The sequence below is a fragment of the Quercus lobata genome, chromosome 5, assembly GCF_001633185.2.
Source record: "Quercus lobata isolate SW786 chromosome 5, ValleyOak3.0 Primary Assembly, whole genome shotgun sequence".
NCBI classification, from domain to species: domain Eukaryota; kingdom Viridiplantae; phylum Streptophyta; class Magnoliopsida; order Fagales; family Fagaceae; genus Quercus; species Quercus lobata.
The window spans coordinates 76,201,614-76,226,298 of NC_044908.1; the positions used below are offsets into that span (position 1 = coordinate 76,201,614).

The following is a 24,685-nucleotide window of genomic DNA, read 5'->3' on the forward strand; positions in this document are numbered from 1 at the left end:
CCTTATTTCTTCATCGCACTGACAAATGCACTATTTTACTTTTTTAGTATGTGGATGATATGATCATAACTAGTAATGACCTTAATGGCATTCAAGAACTCAAGGATTTTCTCAATCAGCAGTTTGAGATGAAAGATCTTGGACATCTCAGCTACTTCTTGGGTCTTGAAATCACTCATTTTACAGATGGACTTTATATTACTCAAGCTAAGTATGCCTCTAAACTCTTGTCTTGAGCTAGACTCACTGATAGCAAGACCGTTGATACTCCAATTGAGCTTAATGCGCATTTGACTCTCTCAGGGGGGGAAAACATTGTCTAATCCCTCTCTTTACAGACACTTGGTTGGCAGCCTAGTTTATCTCACTGTCACTCGTCTAGACATTTCCTATGCTGTTCACCATGTGAGCCAGTATCTGCTTGCTTCATGATCGACTCACTATGCTGCTGTTCTGCGCATTTTTTGATACCTAAAGGGCACTCTCTTCTATGGTCTTTTCTACTCTGCTCAGTCTTCTCTTATTCTTCGTGCATTTTCTAATGTTGATTAGGCAAGACATCCTACTGATCTCAGGTCCACCATTGGTTATTGCTTTTTTCTTGGTTCTTTTTTGATTTTTTAGCAAAGCAAGAAACAAACTCAAGTGGCCCGCCCCAGTATTGAAGCAGAATATCATGCCCTTGTTGATACCACATCTGAGCTCCTCTGGCTATGATGGCTTCTCAAAGACTTAGGTGTGTCCACATCCTTTGCTACTTCTCTTTATTGTGACAACTAGAGTGCCATTCATATTGCTCACAATGATGTCTTCCATAAATGAACTAAATACATCGAGATCGATTGCCATTTTATTTGTTATCATCTTGTTCATGATGCTCACAAGCTGATCTCAGTATCCTCTAAAGATTAACTTGCAGATATCTTCACCAAGTCACATCTTAAAGGACGCCTTCGTACTTTGGTTGACAATTTCAAGTTGGTCTCACATCTACCTTGAGTTTGAGGGGGACTGTTAATGTGTATTAGGGTATGTGGGCTTTAGGCCAACCTTGCTTACTTGTATATCACACTTACTTTTACTGCACACTCTGCCTCCTATATAAAGCCACTCATGCATATTCTATTTTAAAGAAATGCAATACAATCATTCAGTATTTCTAACAATGATTGTAGTGGTGGCTCTAAAAGTTTAAGTGAAAATCAAGACCATAAAAGCAATATATATATATATATATATATTGATTGGGAAGCTCGACTAGGTTGTCTTAAATTGATTTGGGTTTTTGTTGATGGTTGTAGCAACTAGGGTTTTTGGATTTTTTTTAATTTATTTATTTTTTTTTTATGTTTGTTCAATTGAGACAAAGGGCTCTTGTCGAAAACAATGGTCTTTAAAACATTAAACTAACAAGCAATTGAAGGCCATAGAAAAGTGGCTTTGATACCACCTTATATTATAAGAAACTATAGATAATAGAAAATTGATATAGGAAAGTAGAAGTGAAAAAGAGAAAATACAAAGGATTATGTAGTTCAGTCTAGTGTGTTTATGTCCATAGAGGAAGCATTTAACGGGTAGATCTTTATTGTAATTGTTAAATATATTATTAACAACGCGATGTGTTATATCATATTGTATATGCTAGAGTGGATGTGGAATGGGAAGTATAAAATAGGAAGATCGAGAAAAAGAGGGTTACGTGGTTCAGTCTTGTCGGCCTACATCCACGAAGGAATCTTTTAAGGGTTACATCTTTATTGTATAAGAGTGTAGTACAAAATCTATGTTACAATGAATCCTAACATAAGTATATATAGACGACTAAACCCTAAACTACTAGTACAAGTAGGACTGGGCTTGGGCCTATTACATTGGGCTAATATGTCTAATATATCTCTAACACCCTCCCTTAAACTCAAGGCCGAAGCTCGATGAAGGCTTGCGATTGGATAAGTATGAGAAGATCACTTGGAGATGCCATGAAGAATGCCTTTGAGGAAACCAAAATGAAGAATATGTGAATTAACCAATTTCAGAGTTTCAAATGAAGAAATAGAGTCCAAAATTGGAATCTACACGAAAAACTAAGCAAGATAGGCCCTTTCGGAAATTTTGACTTTTGGTCAAAACTCAACCCAAAGTCAAAGTTAACAATCTGGTCAAAGTCAATGGTCAACAAAAGTCAACGAGCTATACAACCGTGTCGGTTCCGGGTCGGGTCACGGATCAACTGCAGAGACGTTGACATCATCATATGATGTGGCACTGACTAGGATTAGGGCTAACGTGGCATTTCCTGACGTAATCAGATGACGTCATGGATGACAGCATCACAAATTTTGGCACGTGGCAGGCATGTGAAGGAAAAGCCGAAACCCAGGCGGCATGTGTAACACCCGATGACCTTCAAATTTTATAGATGTGTAACCATAGTAGGATTTGAACTTGAGAAATTTGCAGCAGTGCATGGAGAAGTTGGTCGAAACGGCCTTAGCGTGTGGTGGCACGTGCAGCATTCAATAAAGACCAAACTTCTGGGTTTTTCTTGAGGGAGGTCGTGGGGCATGTCTTTGTGGTTAGTTTTGTTATGCGAAGGCTTGATGTGCACAAATCTGAGAAGTTAAGTCACGGCTTGCTTGGTTGTTGGATTTTGACACAACATAGAGCCATGGTGGCTATGAGATGCCGTGAAGTCTAGATCCAGTAGACAAACATGTGTGACTTTAGATGGTGGTGTGCACGTGATAATCTTCTTTGCTGTGTAGAGATGTTTGTTTGATGGCAAGAACGAAGTTTGGCTCTGATACCATGTTAAATATATTATTAACAACACGATGTGTTATACCATGTTATATATGTTAAAATAGATGTAGAAGAGGAAATATAGAATAGGAATATTAAGAACACGAGAGTTAAGTGGTTTAGCCTTGTCGGCCTACATTTACAGAAGAATCCCTTAAGGGTTACATCTTTATTGTCAGGGACGGAGCCACATAGTGGCTTGGGGGGGGGGGCCGTGGCCCCTACAAAAAAAAAAGAATTTCCCATTAGATTATGAAGAAAAAATAAATGGGCCCCCCCTACCCATTTCTCACCCATTCTCCCAGCCCTCAATCAAAAATTAGGAACACCCTCAAATTAAAAAAAAAAAAAAAAAAAAAAATTGTAACAGAGCCAAGCCAATGGCAAGCCAAGCCCACGGCGAACCCAATAGATTACAGAGGTAGCTCGCTCACGGCAAGCCCACGGATTCTCAACCAAAAAAGAAAAAGAAAAAATCAATACAGAGAATCAGAAATGAAACCCATCACGTCGCTGGCAGAGAAATCAAACCCCAATATTGTCTATACAAACTCCAACAAAAGCAAAACAAACTCCAGCAAACCAAACACAGAGGTGTTTATCTAAAAAAAAAAAAAAAAAAAATCCCTAATACACAAACCAAAACCAAACCCAGTAACCCATGGTCACATCGTCGTAGCTCGCTCGTCGTTGTCGTCGTCGTCGCTCGCCCCTCATCGCAGATCGCAGATCTTAGATCGGAGATCGCAAATTGCTCTGCCTCTGCTCCGGTGCTCGGTGCTCCCTCCGGCCCTCCCTCAAGGTATTTCTCTCTGACTCTCTCTCAGTCTCTCTCTCTTTATCTCACTGAAATGAAAAAATGAAATGAAATTTTCGCATATCAGAGATCGGTCATCGGAGATCGCAGATCGCTCTGCTTCTGCTCTGGTGCAGTGGTGCTCGTTGCTCCCTTTGGTAGTCTGACCCTCCCTCAAGGTTTTTCTCTCTGACTCTCTCAGTCTCTCTCTCTCTCTTTATCTCACTGAATGAAAAAATGAAATGAAATTTATGAACGAGTCTCTCTCTTTATTCTTTAATAGCTTATCTGATCTCAGTAAGTCTCTCTCTCTTTTGAACTGTGGGTCTCTTATTGGCTGGCTTTTACTTTTTTCCTTTTTTGTCTTTTTAAATTTGGCTTTATCTTATCCCTTTTTGTTGGTCAGTGTGTTGGTGTTGGTGAAATATTAATTGTCATTTAGTGTAACGTGTGTTGTGATTGGAATTGCGAAATTTTCTAATTGCAGCTGGCTATTGTGATTGGGGCGCATGTTGTGCTTGTCTGTTGTCTGTTGAGTGGGGTGGGGAGGGGGTAGATGGGCTCATAGGGCCAAGTAAACAATAATTAAAGCAATGTAATGTACATCACATTACATTGCTTTAATTATTGTGCTGCACATGGAATGTATAATGTTCGGCTCTTTTAATGTAATATGTACAAGGGGCTAAACAATATAACAAATTAAAGCAGTATAATTAATGACAAATAAATTAAAGCAATATAGTTTATTGTGATTTTCTTTGATAATAGTGAAATTCCTGCAACTCTGTGGACGTAGGCAAATTGCCGAACCACATAAATACTGTTTTGTGCGTGTGATTATTTTTCGTTTGGCGTTTTGTTTTCTTTATTTTTTTGTTTATCACAGGTTTGGAATTTCGGTTGAATTCCCAACATGTTCAAGTATATAATGATATATGAAAGTTGATAATTTTGTATCCAATAGACTTAAGAATTATATTTAGTATATCTCTGTTACAACCCGACCCCCCAAGTATTTATTCCTGGCTACGCCCTTGTTTATTGTATAATAATGTAGTACAAAACCTATGTCACAATGAACCTTAACATAAAAATATATAGACAACTAAATCCTAAACTACTAGTACAAGTAGGATTGGGGTTAGACCTATTACATTAGGTTAATATATCTAATATATCTCTAACAGTAATGAACGGTGAGTTATAAAGAACCATAAGCAAGATATATGTATAGAGATTAGGTTAATTCTAGTTAGGCCTACAATACACGTGGCCTTTCGAGTCATTACACATAACAAAATAATGTGGTTGTTGGAAAGAAATGAATACTATTCCCAACATATGGACTAATTTTTCAATCGAGTAGAAAACTAATTTTTTAAACCTAACCATCAGTAACTTCATTTTATGACCGCGAACAAAGTCAGAATTTCATGTGATAAGATTTGGACGAAGAAAAAAAAAAAAAAACTTTTCTGGATTGTTTTTTCGTCATCACGTGCTGACTAGTCAAAACCGTCGTGCGTTAAGAGGGACCCTCCAACCTCATCTTTTTTCGTTTCGTTTGGTAATTGCCACCTCATCTTTTCTCCATCTCATTTTATAATATCTTACCTAATGCATAAACCAAGACAACAATAAGTAGATGAAAATATTGGTAAAGTGGATCTACAGATACTAGCAAATTGCAGGCAAAAATGGCCGACTTCAAAATTCCTATATCCCTGTTGCTCTTATTAAGCTTGCTTAACCTGTTCAGCAGAAGTGAAGGAGCACCAACTTACGCCACTCATTATTGCTCCAATTCAAGCTTTTTCACTCCCAATAGTACCTACCAAGCCAATCTCAACCTCCTCCTCTCTGATCTATCTTCCAACTCCACACGCCTAGATGGGTTCTACAAAACCAGTGTGGGTCAAAACTCTCCGGACGTGGCCACGGGTCTTCTTTTCTGCCGTGGTGATGTCACCCCAGCTGCTTGTAAAGACTGCATCTCTACTGCAACAAAAGACATACGAAACCGCTGTCCTTTCGACAAAATCATCCTAATCTGGTACGATGTGTGCACGTTGCGTTACACCAACGAATCAGACCTGAACAACTTAGTTCCCTTTGAGAACTTTAACACTACAGCCCAGAATGTCATCGAGCCAGACCGGTTCAACGGGTTATTAGCAAGCACCTTGAATTCATTGAAGCAACAAGCTGCCAATTCCCAATCGGACAAGAAATTTGCAACGGCGGCTGTAAAGTTTACGAGCTCGGTGACACTCTACTGTTTGGTGCAGTGCACACCGGAGCTTTCTGTCAGTTTATGCTTGACAGTTTTGGAAAGTGCCATCGGTTCTCTTCCCATGTGCTGCACTGGAAAACAAGGTGGAACAGTTGTGCTTCCGAGCTCTAATATTAGATATGAACTTTATCCATTTTTTAATTACACGGCATCATCTACTCCACTTCCTCCTCTGCCTCGAGGTACGCTATATTTAATTTAATTTTTTTTACATCAATAGCATCATTAATTTTCTCTAAGAATTTTTAACGTTTCTGGCTTCGATTCAAGGAGAAATTATACTGTGGACCACGCCAATTGTTAACCATTTTACTTAAAGACTCGTCTTTGTTTAAAATTGCTGAGTGATATACCATTAACTTGCCCAATTCTTGAGAGTTATAGATGTATAGTCAATATTTGGTATACTAGTGTTAGTACAGAGAACTCAAAATTGTTATTATGCATGAATATTTCTTGTCCTTTTTGTTGAAGGTATTTATGGTCAGTAAATATTGCCTTTTGCTTTTTTTTTTTTTTTTGGGAGAAAGAATATTGCCTTTTCCTTAAATCCCCTTTTTGTCTCCCATCTTAGATCAAATGATCACTTTCTTATTTTTTTTAAAAGAGACCTTCAGTTCAAATCTCTCTCTCTCTCTCTCTCTCTCTCTAAATATCGAATTATAAAATAATAATAATAATAAATTAAATTAAATTTTTGTAAAGTAAACTAACTTCTTTCTTTCTATCTCACCTTTTTATTAAATAAGCTACTAGAAAAACTAGTATACCAACTTTGTCGTAGGCTTGTAGTAATAAAGTGGAAGACATCACAAAAGCAGTGGCAATTGCTTTGGGTTCTCTGTACTAACAGGGGGTTAAATATTGATACCTCTAGTGTCTTTAGCGTTCATTTGGAATGATTAATTTTGCTAATTTATTTTACTATTCAGTTTATTTTTGTTACTATATATGAGATTCACTATCATTTTTAGTACTATTCACTATACTATTTCAGCTAAGTTTTATTTTTATTTACACTACTTTCAACAAAATGTGACTATAAAAAAATATAATTTATACCTAAAGATTCATATTGATTACTTAATTAGTTGTTGTATCTCCACCGTATATGGCCTAATTTTTCAAGATTTGTAGTGTAGGAAAAGAATAGATGATCAAGAGACTCCTCTTCCTGCCCTGTCTCGTGTCATATAATCTTTAGTGTATAGTATGGTGAATATATCGGAAATGGGTTTTAGTTTTCGATATCTCATAAACTTTTTACCAATTAAGTTTTCAGTACATGCCCATATACATATGGCTTCCTGTGGCTCACTTTCTTTATTGATCTGATTGGCCAATTGGTGACCACTTATGTAACATAACCTTACAGAAAATAGGCCTTGTACTACTCTCTTTTAGCTACATGGACCTTTAATTTCCATTATGGACCATCAAAGTTTTTGCCAAGTCAATGATGTGGTTAATTGTTTTTACAGGAAAAAGTAAGTCATCTACAACAATTATCGCCATTGCTGTCCCACTTTCTGTTGCTATGGTGCTTTTTGCTATTGGAGTTTGCTTCCTGCGTAGTAGAACAAGCAAGAAATACAATAAATTTCTGGAACCAGATGGTAAAAAATAGTTGTCTGATCATCATATATATGTCATTATCCTTAAACATTTGTCCGTAAAAATTTTGTCATTTCGAGAATTCAATATATTTAATGTTTGGTTGTGTAGCTGGAATTGAAATAACAGCCATAGAGTCCTTGCAATTAGACTTGGTTACAATTGAAACTGCCACGAACAAGTTCTCGGATGATAATAAGATTGGTAAAGGTGGTTTTGGTACGGTTTACAAGGTAGGAATATAGTTATATATATATATATATATATATTTCAATAAATAGTTTTTAATTAGATGGCATTATAGTACTTAAAGTTATACTAAGTGTAAGTTATTCCTAACCCTATATATTTCCAGGGTACCTTTCCTAATGGACAAGAAATAGCAGTGAAGAGACTATCCAAAAGCTCTGTGCAAGGTGCAATAGAATTTAAGAATGAGATTGTGCTGGTTGCCAAGCTTCAACACAGGAATCTAGTGAGACTCTTGGGATTTTGCTTTGAAGGAGAAGAAAAGATACTTATTTATGAATACGTGCCTAACAGAAGCCTTGATTTCTTTTTATTCGGTTTGGCCAATCTGAACTTGCTCTTGATTTATTTTCAATTTTGTGTCCAAGGAAATGCATGGTAGCCTAAAATTTTATACAATGACATACATGATACATAACTTTAAAATCGCTTGTCATCTTAAGGCACAAATGTTTCAAAGATATGCTTGTCATGAACTTTCCACAAGCTGAATACTGCTAATTAAGAAGCTGAAAATGTACAAAATAATGAGAATATATAAAGTTGATCTTTTGAATTGTATCAATTAATTTTATCATCCTTTTGAGTCTCATTCATTTTTTAGTTGAATATTTAATTTTAAAAAAATTAATAGACTCAGAGAGGCAAGGGCAACTGGATTGGTCAAGTCGTTACAAGATTATAGGAGGGATTGCTCGAGGGATTCTCTATCTTCATGAAGATTCTCGGCTTAGAATTATACATCGGGATCTTAAAGCTAGCAATGTTTTGTTAGATGCCAATATGAACCCAAAGATTTCAGATTTTGGAATGGCAAGAATATTTGTAGCGGATCAAGCTCAAGGAAATACAAATAGAATCGTTGGAACATAGTAAGTTTTTAATTGCTTTATTTGACCTTACTTAATCTAAATGAACAAAATCGCTTATTGTCTTTTGTAGTATGTTAGAATTATCGAGAAAGGAAAGATGTATACCTTTTAAGGTGATTGATAGCTTGAAAAACAAAAGACTTTACAATTATGCTACTATAATTGGTTTCCAAAATCAATCTTGTTGATATTGTCATATTGATGGTACTTGTTGGTAGTGGTTACATGTCTCCAGAGTATGCAATGCAAGGACGATTCTCAGTAAAGTCCGATGTGTTTAGTTTTGGCGTCCTAATTCTAGAGATTATAAGTGGCAAGAAGAACAATTGTTTCTATCAGTCAGAACATGATGAGGACCTCTTAAGCTATGTGAGTGGATCAAATTATCTCAATTTTGTGTTAAACTTTATGAATGCCAATATTATCAATTCCAAGTGCTCAAAGAGAAAAAATAATTGGGGTGGTTCTGGCTGGCCAGGGTCCAGTAAATAGAAAATTGTAATGATTCTGAATATTATCTTTGCAGACTTGGAAACAATGGAAAAATGGGACACCCATTGAATTGCTGGATCCAACTATAAGAGGTTCCCATTCAAGAAATGAAGTCATTAGATGCATCCATATCGGGTTATTGTGTGTTCAAGAAAACCCAGCCAACCGACCTACAATGGCAACAGTAGTTCTCATGCTTGACAGTTATTCTGTTAGCCTGCAGTTACCTCAGCAGCCAGCATTTTTGCTTCGGAATAAAGCAAACAGGAATATGCCAAAAAAGGAGCTGCAACATGAGGGTTTTTCAAGCCAGTCGGTGCCATGGTCAGTTGATGGAGAACCGATCACTGAACTGTATCCTCGATAGTGTAAGGAAGCAAGTTGTTATCCAACTTTAATTACTTTTTTTTTTTTTTTTTGCCATGTGATGAAACTAGAACTCATAGCTACTCATGGCTTCGTTGGTTGAAGGAATGTATAGTGTTGAATTTACGACAAAAAGTCTGAGTTACAAGTCCTTTAGTTCGAGAATAAGTACATACATGTTGAAATCTCCTGTTTTCTCTGCCCTTTCGGCCAAAAACTCAATTATAAAGGAAAAACGTGTAACTTGTAAGTGCACATATTGTGGTCGTCACATATGTGAATGCTAATTGGGCTATTTCCTGGGCTAATACAAAACCAAGAGTAGAGGACTGGCATAAATGACATATAGTAGATTTAGTATTCAATGAGCTTGCACACTCTGGCTAAGCTTGAATCACCTATCAAAAGAATTCTCTAGGCTTGAGTTTTCAAGGGCAGGGAAAAAAGAAATACAATTTATGGGAGTGTTGATGATTAATTTGCTTACTTGATTGAAATGAAAACAATAAAAGCCGCTATGTATTGAAAGATTTATGATCAATAATTCGATAGACAACATAAATTTAGATGAGAACTAATAAAAATTTATCCTAAGTATTAAAATATATATTTCTTCCTCAAAGGAATTGCAATTTATGCATCTAACCTTTGTTGTTGTTTTCTGTTTTCTTTTCCTTTTTTGGTGGAGAAATGACCTTTGAGTTATTTGTTGCAAGAAGATAAAGATCTTGAGACATAATTATAGTCCGACAAGGGTTTTAAGACATAATTAAGGCCTACACTCACTTTCATTTAGTGGGGGTGTTATGGATAACTCTAGTTTAAAGGTTCTAATAACAGCGTGTACATCCATTTACCTCTATCCTAATTCGTAATTCGTCACGATTCAAGAAAATATTAAAGAATATAAATTCACTCGGATTAGGTTGGAAATAAATAGGATTTTCTTGGCATCTCTCTCCATTATAGTGACAGAAATAGAATAGTCAAGTCGCTTTTGTTGTCCTGCATCAAGAGGTCCCATATGCACCACCCATGTCCTCATCATATCTTTATCCCGTTGAGCAATATATTATCCGAACAAAAAAAAAAAAAAAGACATGAAATTGAACAAGGATTGGGTAACTGATCGAACCCTGCCTAAACCTTGCAGTTTTTAAATTTATCCTAGGTACTTCTCCCTTTCTCTCTCTGTTCACTACAATAATGTTGATTGTATTTGTGTAGCTTTTATATAATATATAATGTATGACAGGTATGAATGAATGAGTGACTTTTACTTTCTATTTACCATTGAATGAGTGGATTGAATTCGCCACCGTTGACATGATATTTTGATTATAAAAATATAAAAGTGCTGATTGTTGAAATATAACATATTTTATAATCTTTTAAAAAAAAAAAAAAAACTTATATTTTATAATAATGCCTTTGGTTTTTTATTTTTATTTTTATTTTTTTATATGGAGTTATTATTTTCTTAATAGTTGAAGGTACTATGATAAAGTTTTCTATTACTATACCTAGGTTGCGTTTGGGATAAGCTCATATTAGACGGTTTCTTTTATTATTTAACTTATTTTTCTACTCATTATGTGTCCCAATGCACTTTTTATAGATCTCATTGTACTATTTCAGTTAACTTTTAACTTTATCTACAGTACTTTTAACAAAAAAATTTTAGTTTCGATCAAATATGTTGTTCCCAAACAGACCCTTAAACGTAGTTTATACTTTGTTGATCACAAATTGTAAGTAACTTGTCTATAATTGACGCAAAGCAGGAAATATGTTCAATCCTTTGTCTCAATTGTTAAATCTTTAGATATAGAACTCTCTAGAAGGGCTAAAAAGTTTATTATTACTCTTGTAGTTGCAACCATTTCTATAGAATATGTATTTTCAACCATGAAACTTGTCAAAATGAAATTTTGTAACAAGACAGAAATGAGGTTTTTTTATTTTATTTTTTTAGTGATTATTTAAATGCGTACATAAAAAAGTGTTTTTTTATAGAAAATTTGGTAACATGAAGGAACTAATGCCACAACTTTAATTAGTTAAAGTTAACTTATAAATCAAGTATTTTTTTTTCTTTGTACATAAGATTTTTGTTATAGTCATCTTAGCCACCCTGGAAAGATTTTTGGCTTCGCCACTGGTGCTAGAAAAGATATAAAACATTGGTTGAAAACTCTAATTAATCACAGTTTTCTAAAATGACTTTTCCTCGATAGAGACATCGCTAATAACGAATGGTTGAAATGATAAATATAAAGCTACATTCAAAGGAAAAGAAAGAAAACAAGGGTCTGCAACCCTAGAGATTGACATGTCAAAAGTATGTGACAAAATGAGATGTGAAAACTCGAATTTGTGTATAAACACAAGAGCTTGTTTAGACCCCCAATTAAAAGTTACGGACCGGTTGCTTTTACCCTAACTTAAACTAAGTGCAAAATAAGAGTAAATGTGTGCGAACAATCGATAAACTACTCTAAGCCATATTCATTTAATATCAACAATAAAAGAAAAGTTTAAAGAGTAGGGAAGAAGAATGCAAACATAAGATAATACCGAGACGTGTTATTGAAGACGAAACCGAAGAACTCAGCAAAAAATCTCTCCGCTGCCCTCCAAGTGATAAATCGATCCACTAGAGAATAAATTGAAGTACATGAATACCAAAAGAGCCTCCAAGCCTAGTTTACCCCTCATGTACTTAAACCCTCCAAGCTCCTGCTACCAAGTAGCTTCTTGGAACCTTGTCTTCTCTAGCTATCCCGGATCCCGCAATTCAGCCCAATTGCATCCGTCAATGATTGGCTTCTTCCAATGTTTCCTAGTAGCACCAAAACCTCACTTGACACTCAGATTGGGTGTGGTTAGTGTTTGGGCTATCAACCTCTCAAGGATTTAGAGATGGAGAGGTAGGGGTAGAGGAAAACCACAAGAAAATGTATAGATGATTGTGGGTGTAACAATCTCTAACTCTCAAGTATGTATGCTAAGGTTTTTTCTCTGAAAAGCACTCCTTACAATATGTGAATAATGAGGGTATATATAGTGTTAGTAAAGACTTAGTGGAGCACAAATGACAAAATAACAAAACAGAATGTTTCACGAGTATTTTGTGAGAAGGCCTTATTTGCGAAACACTCGCGAAAACTCCAGGCTGTCATGACTCTTGGCATTCCAATCATGTGCTCAACACAGAATTAGAGCCAATACAAAATAGTTGTAAATAACAACTTTACAAGATGGAATTAAATCACTATTATGATCAAATTAGTAGGGTTTTATCCGTCACAGGATACACCTACTAGCACAGTGTTTCACTACAGTCACTAATGAAATGTTAATTAATTAATGGGGGCAATCATTTCATCCTAAAAGAGGTTTATGACATGAAAACCCACCTCACCTTTGGCTTTTCAATAACTTAGCCCATATCCAGGGTGGTTCTTGCTTTAGTCTAGTTAGGCGACCGCTTAAGGCCCTCAAATGGAGGAAGTTTCCCAAATTTTAACCAATTTAGTTAGTTCTTTAGTTTTAAAAAATTAAACAAGTGAAATTTGTAAAATGAATAAATTAAACCCAAAATTATAGCAACAAAAAAAAAAAAAAAAGAAAAAAAAGAGAGAAAAAGAAAAAAAAAAAAAAAAAAAAAAAAAAACAAACAAACAAACAAACAAAGGAAAGAAGGCCCCAATGTAAAAGTAATAAATTATATCCAAAATATTTTAAAAATAAAAACAAAAATAGTTAATTCTTTTTGTGACTAGAAGCTGAAATCTCTCTCTCAACAAAACAAAACAAAAGTTTGAGCTAAAATATGGGCCATATTTGAGTCAGGTTTTGAGCAAGCTTGCTTATCATAAGTTTCATCACTGTTGTGCTCAAATTAGTAAGGTTTAGCCATCAAAATACACTTGCTAACATAGTGTTTCACTATAGTCACTTATATAATGTGGATTAATGGGGCAACCACTGAACCATTAAATCCTTTAAACCCAAATCCCAAAAGAGACTTGAGGCAAGTGAGTCTCACCTTATCTCTTCATTCTAGTCTCAAACCTTTTGTCACAAGAACTTAGAAAACATGTCTAAAATGGGCCTAAACCTTATGATGTGGGTTGTTGGACCTATATTTAAGCTATATTAGTTTTGGTAGGGATGAAGGGCCATTTGGTTAGAGATTTCTAGTATTGTTGTTTAAGTGTTGTGGAAATACGTGTGGGTTAAAAAGTGTTGTGGAAATACATGTTTCAGTGTATAAAAAGGGAAAACTGTTGTTTAAAATTTAGTACCAAATAGCCCCTAAGACTCTGGATATTGGTAGGTATAAATAGGAGAGTCTATAGTGTTGTTTAAAAAAAACCAATCTTAGTAAATTGTTGCCTTGTGGATTGTTTATGTTAAATCCTCCCTAGGATTTTTACCTTGAAACTAGATTATTTCATTGGTTTTCCTAAGTCATCATATTATTGTGTTCTTTAGTTTTCTGCTATTTTGATATGATTGATACTTGTTTAACCTAGATCTGTTTAATTGAACTAAGTGACAAGTTAGCTCTAAATTAGGTTAAACAATCTGTGTTTTCAGGGGTCTAAATTCTAACAGTTTTGGCTTGCCACTAGAATAGTGAGCTAACCACGAGCTAACAACAAGATGACTGGCGAAGCAAGGGACAAGTGCATAGCGCACATAGTAACAAAGACATATTTATTTTATTTTACTTTGTTTTATTTTGTTTTTAATGTTGATCTCTAATTCTCTAGTGATTTGGAATGTGATTAATGAGAATTTGGGTATTTTTTTAGTGTATCTGGAAGACCATAGGCTGAGGAACTGTCCATCTATTGGGTATTTATTTTTTGAGAAATGCTACATCCATAATATTTATACAACAAATTCTAGGTGGTAGTTTGTTATTGATTTTAAATTGAACCTCTTATTGAAATTAATTTTTTTACCCACCATTAACAGCAAGTAATAACTTGTCATCTAAAATTTACTATGAAAGTGTTATAAGATTATTTTGATTTTTAAATTAAAAGTTATAATGAAAAAAAAAATCACTAAAACACATAAAAAAAAAAAAAAAATCAAGATTTTAGGGCCTTAGCGAAAGAATTTGTGCGTAAGGCAGCTGGGATTTTGGACACGAGGTTTGCTCCTAATGCTATTTCCCTTCATGTCGGCAATTTTCACTCAATTTCATTACAGGCATTGATGATTTTTACTAACACTTTTATACTTTTTGAATTTCTGTGTGTAAAATTTTGCACTTTTTTTTTTTCGGTTCATGAAAAGCCTATATTGTCTATATTATGTCAATTAAGGAAGAAAAAATGGCAAAAAATCTTTTAAACAAATGGTATCTTACTAAAAAGGAATTTTAATTACATTAAAAACCTTAAAATAAATATAAAAAAATTTAAATCTAATTAAAAAAAAAATCAAATTGAATAAAAAATGATAGGAAATTTTTTATTTTATGACATGATGGCTCATGTGATTAGATGCAAATATAACTTATGTAACTTGTGAGATGATATGAGATGGTCTCCTAAAATAAATTTTTCCATGCAATTGCTACTACACGTAAACTTGCAGACGTGCACGTGACTCTATTTGACCAACTGACAGAGACTATTCCACCCACAGAAGCACCCCTGCCGAAAGGTTCACTTCTGTCCCCATCCACCGCAGCGTATGATTTGTGATACTATTGTCATCTTCGTTACTCTTTGGTCTTTTCCTCAATGACGACAAAGTCGTAGGAAAAAATTAATAAAAAGATCAAGGTGGCTCAACCGCGGCTCTAGAAAATTTTTCTTTTTTGTTCGGGATTATTAAGAAATTTAAATTAAACAAAATTTAATATAAAGGAAAAGAACTTGAATATATTTAGTTAAAAAATACATACAAATACATGAAATTTTATAATTTTCTTTTATAAATTTTTATATTTTAAAATTGTCTCATGATAATTTATTATTAGTTGTCATTATCTATTGTCAATGTAAATATGACCATTTTATTTTGTTAAGTTTTGTTTTTATGCAATTGTTATTATATATTTGTCATTTTTATATATAAATATTTTGAACTAAATGACAAAACTCAATCTCACTTGCACTATATAATTATTAACCCACAAATTATTTAATTGTAGGATAAGTTAATATGTGATGAGAGTGTACAAGATTTAAACTAAGGCGTTCAAAAAGATTTTTATGAATAAATTAAATTAATAAAGTAATATTTTATATATATAATTTTTTTTTTCAAGTCAGATTGGTTAATTTGAACCCCCTGAGGTGATGTGCAGCGGCCCCTGGTGGCTTGACTAATTATTTTGTTGACTAGCTAGTGTTAAAAGTTTCTTACAATGGAAAACATTGTAGTACGTTGCAGAAAGCACAAGAGGTTGAGTTGATCATGATAATGGGGTTGCCTCAGCCTTGCAGATTCAACCTGTGCACGAGCACGACCTTTTTGGTCCTCTACTACTTTCTGATCAGCTTCCTCAGCCATACCAGAACTGAGGCCGTTGCAACTTACGTCTATCATAACTGTCCAAACACCACCACTTTCACCACCAACAGTACCTACCAATCCAATCTCAATAACCTCCTCACATACCTCTCATCCAACGCCACACGCAACATTGAATTCTACAATGCCACTGCCAGGAACTCCGTCGACACTGTCAACGGCCTCTTCCTCTGCCGCAAAGACCTCCCCGCCGATACCTGCCAAAGCTGCCTAGCCAACGCAACCAAAGACATAGCCCAGCGCAGTCCCACGGAGAGAGAATGTGTGAGACCTAAAAAAAAAAAAAAATGAAGATTGAAAATGTGATTGTTACTCATAAATCATGGACATTTGGAATGTGATTATAAAAGACTTTTTTTTTTTTTTTTCGAAGCTTTTATGTTTAGCATATTTGCAAATAAATTACAATATGTAATTAAAAAGTAATTTGAACACTTTATAGAAATGAAAACAATAAAAGTTGCTCTATATTGAAAGATTAATGATCAGTAATTTGATAAACAAGATAAATTTAGATAAAAACAAGTAAAAGTTTATTCTAAGTATTAAAATATATATTTTTTCTTCAGAGGAATTGCAATTTATGCATCTAACCACTGTTGTTGCCTACACTCACTTTCATTTAGTGGGGGTGTTGTGGATAACTCTAGTTTAAAGGTTCTAATAACAGCGTGTACATCCATTTAACTCTATCCTAGTTCGTAATTCTTCACGATTCAAGTAAGATTTTCTTTATTATTGTCTTATATCTCAATAAAATTATTAAAGAAAATAAATTCACTCGGATTAGTTTGGAAATAAATAGGATTTTCTTGGCATCTCTCTCCAGTTTGTAGTGAGTTTGGCAGAAATAGAATAGTCGAGTCGCTTTTGTTGACCTGCATCAAGAGGCCCTATATGCACCACTGATGTCCTCATCATACCTTTATTCCCGTTGAGGATTATATTATCTGAAAAAAAAAAAAAAAAAAAAAAAGAAACTGAACAAGGATTGGGTAACTGATCGAACCCTGCCTAAGCCTTGCAATTTCACATATAAAGTGATCTTTAAAGTCTAAGGTGCTAGTCACTGGCGGAAATGACACAACAAACCCAAACCCAATATTAACCATATCTTCTATAAATAAAATATATATATATATTACCTATATCTAGCCCATTCCTCCTACAGAGGCCCTTCCAGAGTTCAAATACAAAACCCCTCTCTCCTTAAACAAATCCCTAAATTACAAATAAATAAACCCAAATCTGTCTTTTTCAACCAATTCCTGATCACCAATTACAAAGAAAATAATCCCAAATTTGTCTTACGGTTTCCCATTGTGCCACTTTCTCCTTGTTGCCTCCCTTACTCAAGGAGCCGCTTGCAAGGCATCTCACTGAAGGGTTCACACTCACCAGTAGCTATCCACTAGTTCTTCTTCCTTTCTCTCTCAGTTCACTACAATAATGTTGATTGTAATTGTGTAGCTTTTATATAATATATAATGTATGGTTGGTATGAATGAATAAGTAACTTTTACTTTCTATTTACCATTGAATGATTGGACTATATTCGTATAGTCACTGTTGATATGATATTTTGATTATAAAAATATGAAAGTGTTGATTGTTGAAATATAACTTATATTTTATAATCTTCTCAAAAAAAAAAAAAACTTATATTTTATAATAATGCTTTTAAAATATATATATGGAGTTATTATATCAATTGAAGGTACTAGGATAAAGTTCTCTTTTACTATACTTAGGTTACGTTCGGGATAAGTTTATATTAGATAGTTTTTTTTACTATTTATCTTATTTTTTACCTATTCATAGGTCTCATTGCACTTTTTGGTACTATTTATAGACATACTGTACTATTTCAGCTAACTTTTAGCTTTATTTACAGTGCTTTCAGTAAAAAAATTTCAGTTTCAGCTAAAAAAGTTGTTCCTAAACAGACCCTTAAACGTAGTTTATACTTTGCTGATCACAAATTGTAAGTAACTTATCTATAATTGACGCAAAGCAGAAAAATATTTAACATTTAGAAACTAGTGTTCAATCCTTTGTCTCAATTGTTAAATCTTTAGATATTGAACTCTCTAGAAGGGCTTAAAAGTTTATTATTACTCTTATGGTTGCAACTATTTCTATAGAATGTGTATTTTCAGCCATGAAACTTATCAAAACGAAATTTTGTAATAAGATATAAATGAGTTTTTTTTAGTGATTGTTTAAATGTGTACATAAAAAAGTGTTTTTTTAGAAAATTTAGTACCATGAAGGAACTAATGACACAACTTTAATTGGTTAAAGTTAACTTATAAATCAAGTAATTTTTTTTTTTCTTTGTACATAAGATTTTTGTTATAGTCATTGTAGCCCCCCAAGAAAGATTTTCTGGCTCCGCCATTGGTGCTAGTCAAGATACTAAAACATTGGTTGAAAACTCTAATTAATCACAACTTTCCAAAATTACTTTTCTTAGATTGAGACATTGCTGATAACGAATGGTTGAAATGCGAAATTTACAGCTACATTCAAAGGAAAAGAAAGAAAACAAAGGTCAAGAACCCTAGAGATTGACATATCAAAAGCATGTGACAAGATGAGGTGGAATTAAATCACTGTTGTGATCAAATCAATAGGGTTTTAGCCGTCACGGGATACACCTACTAACACAGTTTTTCACTAAAGTCACTAATGAAATGTTAATTAATTAATGGGGGCAATCACTTCATCCTAAAAGAGGTTTAAGAAAGAAAACCCACCTCACCTTTGGCTTTCAACAGCTTAGCCCATATCTAGGGCAACTCTTGCTTTAGTCTAGTTAGGCGACTGCTTAAGGCCCTCAAATTGAGGAAGTTTCCCAAATTTTAACCAATTTAGTTAGTTCTTTAGTTAAAAAAAAAAAAAAAAAAAAATTAAACAAGGTAATTTTGTAAAATGAATAAATTAAACCCAAAATTATAGCCAAAAAAGGAGAAAAAGAGTCAAAGAAAAAAAGAAAGAAAGAAGGCCCCAGTGTAAGATTAATAAATTATACCTGAAATATTTTAAAAATAAAAACAAAATTGGTTAATTCTTTTTGTGACTAGAAGCTGAAATCTCTCTCTCTCTCTCTCTCTCTCTCTCTCTCTCTCTCTCTCTCTCTCTCTCTCTCTCTCTCTCTCTCTCTCTCTCTCTCTCTCTCTCTCTCTCTCTCTCTCTCTCAACAAAACAAAACAAAAGTTTGAGCTAAGATATGGGCCATATTTGAGTTAGTTTTTGAGCTAGCTTGCTTATCATAAGTTTCATCACTGTTGTGCTCAAATTAGTAGGGTTTAGCCATCAAGATACACTTGCTAACATAGTATTTCACTACAGTCACTTATATAGTGTTGAGGCAAGTGAGTCTCACCTTATCTCTTCATTCCAGCCTCTAACCTTTTGTCATAGGAACTTAGAAAACATGTCTAAAATGGGCTCAAACCTTAGGAAGTGGGTTGTTGGACTTAACATTAAGCTATATTAGTTTTGGTAGGGATTAAGGGCCCGTTTAGTTAGAGATTTCTAGTATCATTCTTTAAATGTTGTGGAAATATGTATGGGTTAAAAAGTGTTGTAGAAATACATGTTTTAGTGTTTAAATATTGAAAATTGTTGTTTAAAGTACCAAATAGCCCCTAAGACTCTGGATACTGGTGGGTATAAATTGGAGAATCTATAATTCTTTTTTTTTTTTTTTAACAGAAAATATCAATAACAAAAGAGCCTATCTTAGTGAATTGTTGTCTTGCGGATTCTTTATGTTAAATCCTCCCCAGGTTTTTACCTTGAAGTTAGACTGTTTCATTGGTTTTCCTAAGTCATCATATCATTGTGTTTTTTACTTTTCAGCTGTTTTGATATGATTGATACTTGTTTAACCTAGATCTGTTTAATTGAATTAAGTAACAACTTCACTCTAAATTAGGTTAAACAATCTGTGTTTTCAGGGTTTGAATTCTAACAATTCTGGCTTGCCACTAGAATAGTGAGCTGACAACCACGAGCTAACAACAAGGTGACTGACGGAGCAAGGGACAAGAGCATAACACACACATAGTAACAAACACATATTTATTTTATTTTACTTTGTTTTATTTTGTTTTTAATGTTGATCTCTAATTCTCTAGTGATTTGGAATGTAATTAACGAGAATTTGGATATTCTTTAGTGTATTTGGTAGACCATAGGCTGACTAATTGTCCATCTATTGGGTATTTTCTTTTTAAGAAGTTTTACATTCACAACATTTTCACAACAAATTTTAGGTGGTATTTTGTTATTGATTTTAATTTGAACGTCTTATTAAAATTACTTTTTTTACCCACTATTAACAGCAAGTAACAACTTGCCACCTAAAATTTGTTGTGAAAGTGTTATGAAACTATGATAATTTTTAAATTAAAAGTTATAATGGAAATAAAAATCACTAATAAAAGAAAAAAAAAATGAAGATTTTAGGGCCTTTGCAAAGGAATTTGTGTGAAAGGCAGCTAGGATTTTGGACACGAGGTTTGCTCCTAATGCTATTTCCCTTCATGTCGCCAATTTTCACTTAATTTCGTTACAGGCATTGATCATTTTTTACTATCACTTTTATACTTCTTGAATTTCTTGTTTAAATTTTTACAGTTTTTCAGTGCATGAAAAGCCTATATTGTCTGTTCTATGTCAATTAAGGAAGAAAAAAATTGGTAAAAGTTCTTTTAAACAAATGGTATCTTACTAAAAAATAATTTTAATTACATGAAAAACCTTAAAATAAATAGAAAAAAAATTTTAAATCTAATTTAAAAAAAATCAAATCGAATAAAAAATTATAGGAAATTTTTTAATTTACGAAATGGTGGGTCATGTGTTTAGATGCAAATATAACTTATGTAACTTGTGAGATGGTATGAGATGGTAGACATTGCAAATCGAGTAAGAATTTTCTTATCCGGCTCGAAAAATATCTAACTTGAACCTGATTTTTTTTATCTAAAGCAAAAATAGGTTGACCCGTGATCCAACCCGTGTTTTTTGCAGGTCAACCCGCGACCCAACCTATGACCCGAACCATTTTAAAATTTTTTTTTTTTTGGTAAATATATATATATATATATATTTTGGGTTCTTGAAACCTAGGTTTGGATGTACTGGTTTCCTTGACTAGGGTTCTGTGGAACTCACTAAGCCTTTGAGCTTTCTCTTCAGGGTCCTTGATCTGTTCTATGAGATCGAGGAGCAGCTCTTCTTGCTTAGACAGAACATGGATAGTTTTGTGTCTGCAACAACTATCCTGACAAGCTAGGATTTCATCCGTGTCACTAGAGGAACTATATATATATATATATATATATAATTAAGACAATATTGGTTTAATTTTTTGTTGTGAGCTTTAAAGAAACAATTAAAACATTGACATAACTGCATGCAAATTAATTGAAAGATAAATGGTTGAGCATTCTATAATGAGTAAAGATTTTTAGATATCAAATAGCAAAGTACATGCCAAGATAATCTAATTACAGTAGAGTTAAAATCATAGATTTAAAATTGTAGACATGTGTAAGAAACATTTCTGAGTGTGAAAATAGTGAAACCAAAGTATCAAATTAGTATAAATTATGAATGCTTTGACCTATTTTTTAATAATTTATGTTCAAAATAAACGGCTTTTCAAAAAAAGATTGTAATATTTTCTAAAATGTGTGTTGCTTAATAATAATATGTTATTCATAAAAGAGACCATGTATAAATAAGTAAACAATCAAACTTTAATGTATATTCTCAAATTAAAATAGAGTGCTAACCACAATTGATAATAGATTATTAAATTAATTTTCAAGGTTGCAAATTTCTTATAAGTTTTTATTCTTTGTCAAATGAGTTATCCAATAAGTCATTTGTAATTTTGTTTTATATTTTGGGATGTTGATATTGTGTAGAAATAAAAATTGCATATTTGTTTTTGCAAGTTTAATTGAGTTCATTTTTGATATACTTGGTAAATTCAAAATAATGCATTTTACATCAAGTAATTTATTGCATGACTTTTCAAATGACAAATATATGTTGTTTTCTTTATAATAATAAAAAAAAATCATGTGAAAAATACAAGCAGCCTGACCCGACCCAACCACAACCCAATTGACATAAACTCTTTTACAACATATTTAAAATGACCTGTTTTTACCTGCTTCGACCCGACTCGACCCAACCTAACCCAGCCATTTACCATGTTTATGAGTAGGGATGGCAATTTATATTCGACCTGCGGATACCCGGCCCAGCCCGACCCTAATGGACCAGATTTTACCCGGCCCGATAAAGAATAAGGTCAGGTATAGATTTTTTATAAAATAACCCAAATCGGGTTCGAGACCTGGTTTGGGTTTTATCAAAACCCGATTCGAAACCCGGCCCGGACCCGTACCGGGTTAATTTGAAATTACAAAAAACCCCTTATATATATTGTAAGGACACGATTCGTCTCGAACCACAACAGTGTTGGGTTCGTACTTAAAAGGCACAAACAATATCATTTGTAGAGCGTGGGTTTGAAAGGTTAGGCCTTAGTTACCAGGCGGTGAGTCTTTTGTGGTATTCATACATGGTTAAGTCATTTTCGCCCTAGGAGTCTTTCTCATGGAGGCGGGCTGGGAGGTTCTGGTTTTTGGCCATTTTTCCCAACCTTTTTGGCTCATACTAACTTTTACGTTATATAGTCCTTCTTGGTTGATCCTAACCCTCCATTTGTTGGTCAGGCAGGTGCTTACTTCTGTACCTGTCCCATCAGCTGTCCCCTCTTACTTTTCTGTTTAGTCGCGAGGATCGAACTTACACCGTCCAAGCGTCTTTTCTCATTAATCATGATCAGGACATTGGCCGGTGTATTTAATGCAGAGGGGACGTGTTTTCCTTAGATATACTTTGCACCGTACCTCCATGTAGGCCCTACTCCACTCACATCCCCTCCGGGGGACTATTTGGGGATGGCCTTTACTATGACGCTGCTCTTCTCATCAAAGCCTTGGAGTGCCGAGGACAGGGTCGTCCTCTGCTGTTCCCCTTATCCTCTTGGCCTTTGATCACTCGTCCTCGGCACACAACCTCCTCGGCATGGCCCTGAGCTCGGATATAGCGTGGGCCGGATCATAAGCTTCCCGGCCCTACATATATATATATATATATATATAATGGTAAACCCTAACCCACCCACCTCTCATTTCAACTCACACCTCACACAAGAGCACGCTCATTCTCTCTGTCACTCATTCAGTCACTCAAGAGCACGCACAAGAGCACTCTATCACTCACTCTCAATCTCACAACTCACACGGCCTCCGTCTCACTCACTCTCAAGTACCACCACGGCGCCGTCCAAGCTCTCTACCTCTCATAGCCAGTCTCGTCCCCATCTGTCACTGCTGATCTGTTCTCTGTTGTCATCGCCGGTCCATTGATCCTTTTGGCTGTATCAACATTAGTAATCGGCTTGCAAAATATTGTGTCAAGGGAGATAGACCCTTTAGATCCTCAGGTGCTAATTGTAATTTCATAGTCTAAACCCCCATGAAATGAAGTTGATCATTTGGTTTACCCTTTAGTCTACAATGGAGTTGAGTTTCGTCATGTATTTTATTACAAAAAATGTAATATTTTATTACAAAAATTTGTGTTTCTGAGCTGGATTTTGCTTTAGATTACTGTAATTAGCTCTTGAATAGGTTTGGTTTTGATAAACAGTGGGTTCTTTGAAGAAATTGGGTTTGATTCATACAATTTTCCGTCAGATCGAACTTTTACTTCGTAGATGCCTTGGTTTCTGACGAAACTTTTTTCAGTGTTTTGTACCATTTGCTTAGTGGGTGATCTTTATATTTGGTTAAGATTGCTTTTTGGATAATTATAACATGTACAGAAAAAAGAAAAAAAAAAGAAAAAAAGAAAAGCTTTTGGCTTTTTTAGTTGTTTGAGTTGTGGTTTCTGTTGCCATAATCCAAGGAGGGACAACATCTAACATCATCCCAGAGTCTGCTACAATAGCTGGGACTTTTAGGGCTTTTAGCAAGAAAAGCTTCCTTTTTGCTACCCAAATCTGGTTGGGCTAAACAGGTCCGCGGAGCCCGACGGGGTGGGTCTGGGCCCTGTAAAAGAAATCCATTTAATAATCGGGCCGGGTCCGGGTTGCGGGTCTAGGTCCACGGGTCGGGTCCGGATATGCAAAAACCCAGCCCGAAGCTATCCTCTTGCCATTCCTATTTATGAAATGGTCTCATGAAATAAATTTTTCTATGCAATTGCTACTACACGTAAGCTTGTATACGTGACTCTCTTTAACCTACTAACAGAGACTATTCCGCCCATAGAAGCATCCCTGCCGAAAGGTTCACTTCTGTCCCATCCACCTAGCGTAAGATTTGTGATACTATTGTCGTCTTCGTTACTCTCTGCACTTTTCGCCAATGACAACAAATTCGTAGGAAAAAATTAATAAAAAATCAAGGTGGCTCGACTTATTATTTTGTTGACTAGCTATTATTAAATGTTAATTCAGCCCCTTGTGTAAGTGTTTCTTACTATAGAAAACATTGGAGGACGTTGCGGAAAGCACAAGAGTCTGAGTTAATC

At 34.5% G+C, this 24,685-nt stretch overlaps 1 protein-coding gene across 1 annotated transcript; it reads left to right on the top strand.

Annotated features, from left to right (window-relative positions):
* Positions 1–5,197: 5,197 nt before the first annotated feature.
* LOC115988936 (cysteine-rich receptor-like protein kinase 10) lies at positions 5,198–9,745 on the top strand. Its single transcript, XM_031112573.1, has 7 exons — positions 5,198–6,079; positions 7,379–7,513; positions 7,623–7,744; positions 7,867–8,077; positions 8,395–8,632; positions 8,851–9,001; positions 9,159–9,745. The coding sequence occupies exons 1-7, from the start codon at positions 5,302–5,304 to the stop codon at positions 9,489–9,491; spliced, it is 1,968 nt and encodes a 655-aa protein (XP_030968433.1). The 5' UTR covers positions 5,198–5,301; the 3' UTR covers positions 9,492–9,745.
* The last annotated feature ends 14,940 nt before the right edge of the window (positions 9,746–24,685 follow it).